At 35.5% G+C, this 1,896-nt stretch overlaps 1 protein-coding gene across 1 annotated transcript in view; it reads right to left on the reverse strand.

The window, feature by feature from the left end:
• The window catches only part of LOC106874942 (differentially expressed in FDCP 8), a 34,648-nt gene that overhangs the window by 10,717 nt on the left and 22,035 nt on the right, over positions 1-1,896 (reverse strand). The window contains exon 9 of the mRNA XM_014922856.1: positions 833-923. Within this exon, the coding sequence (XP_014778342.1) occupies positions 833-923 (91 nt within the window). The remainder of the gene's footprint in view (positions 1-832; positions 924-1,896) is intronic.

A 1,896-nucleotide genomic window follows, 5' to 3' on the forward strand; every position in this document is an offset into this window, starting at 1 on the left:
CACCGTCATATAAGCGATGCTTGTCGTTTCCAGTCTTCTGTCCAGCCATAGAAAAATATTACCTTGCTTGAAACTGGTGAGGTTTGGCGACAGGGAGAGCATGTCCCCCACTCCGGCCACAGCTTTTTAATACATTGTTAAAAATATTTCAGAGAACTCCAAGATATAGACGTGGATGTATTAAAAGAACCACTTAAATAAGATATCAAATGAATCCATATCATGGCAAGAAAAGCAAATGAAGGCGATATTTTATGAGACCGTCATTCACCAAAACCACGGAGAAAGGGCCGTGGATATGAACTGAAATAAACTAATAATCACACCAATGACTGTTTCCCAGCAATAGTACCAATATATATAACATATATATATACCAGTATATATAACATTCGTAAGGTATATTACAAGCATGGAAACCAGATCTGATATTTTTCACAGAGAAAGTTCTCAAAAACACATGTGGTTAAAGACAGGGCTTTGCTCAGAAAGCCGGTGGATCGCAGGGCACTGTTTCGACTTGGTTTGGTCTCCTCAGTAACGAATACCCTGATCGTTCTGTGCTAAGCCCTCCACCAAAAGAAAAAAAAAGCTCGTTCCGATATTGAAATCAGTAAACAATACATTTATTGATTTGCGCAAAAGCTAGCCAGGCTATAATTAAATAAACATATGTACTTAAATTAAAATAAACATATGGCTTAAATTAAAATACAGGTGTAGATTAAAATGCTGTACTCGGGTCAGTATGATCAACAAAAACCTTGAAAACGTTTCCCTCCGTGGCTCTGGCTAACAGCTGAAATCAACAAATGAATAAAAGGGTACTAACCATAAAGATCACTATCACATCCGTAACAAAAGAATTTTTGTGTCATCACTGTAGAATGTCCTTCGTGAAGAAAAGCAATTCCCAGAGAAAGCTAAAAGAGAGAGAGAGAGAGAGAGTTAGCGGTAGTTAGTTAGTTAGATAGATAGATAGATAGATAGATAGATAGATAGATAGATAGATACATACATACATACATACATACATACGTACATACATTATGACTTCGTCGTTATAACTGGTGACTTTGTCGTTACGGACCGACCATCATAATTTTGTTACACATGTATGTGTATACATGTGTAACAAAATTATGATGGTCGATCTGTAACGACGAAGTCACCAGTTATAACGACAAAATTCAATGTCATAATGCATCGGGGATAATAATAATATTATTATTACAGTGCATAGAAAATAAACAACTTCATCGAGTTATATGTATGTACAGCTTGTTTGTAGATTTCGAGTCCATTCCTTATGATAGTAGTTAGTTTGATCTCTTTGACTATTAGAGAGAGAAAGAGTAAGAGCGACAACACTGACAGAAACGATAAGGGATTTACCTTCATACATTTATCAACATATTAGTAGATATGCTCTTGGTTGACACCGAATTACCAAAGAAGTCAACTGATATTTTTATTGTGCATTTATATTCATGCTAAATAAGTTAGATCAAGCTAAAACAATGGATTTCTCTTCTGTAATCAATTTTGACCAATGAATGCCATGAAAAGGTCCAAGAGGTCAACTTATTCGCATTAATCGCTTTGTGCAGAAAGGCTAAGACAATGGGCCGAGGACTTGTGTGGCAATGTGTAAAAATGTGAATTCAGTTTTGAAATCTAGCCTATACATGTACAGCAAGGAATAAGAGATGTGTGTGTGTGTGTGTGCGTGTGTGTGTGTGTATGTGTATGCGTGCGAGTGTGTGGGCATGTGTGTGTGTTCTTATATCTATCTATCTATCTACCTGTCTATCTCTCTAGTTATCTGTATGTATGTATGCATTTATGTATATCCCCATATATATATATATATATATAAACATATATATATATATA

This window comes from Octopus bimaculoides, chromosome 1 (genome assembly GCF_001194135.2).
Source record: "Octopus bimaculoides isolate UCB-OBI-ISO-001 chromosome 1, ASM119413v2, whole genome shotgun sequence".
Taxonomy (NCBI): domain Eukaryota; kingdom Metazoa; phylum Mollusca; class Cephalopoda; order Octopoda; family Octopodidae; genus Octopus; species Octopus bimaculoides.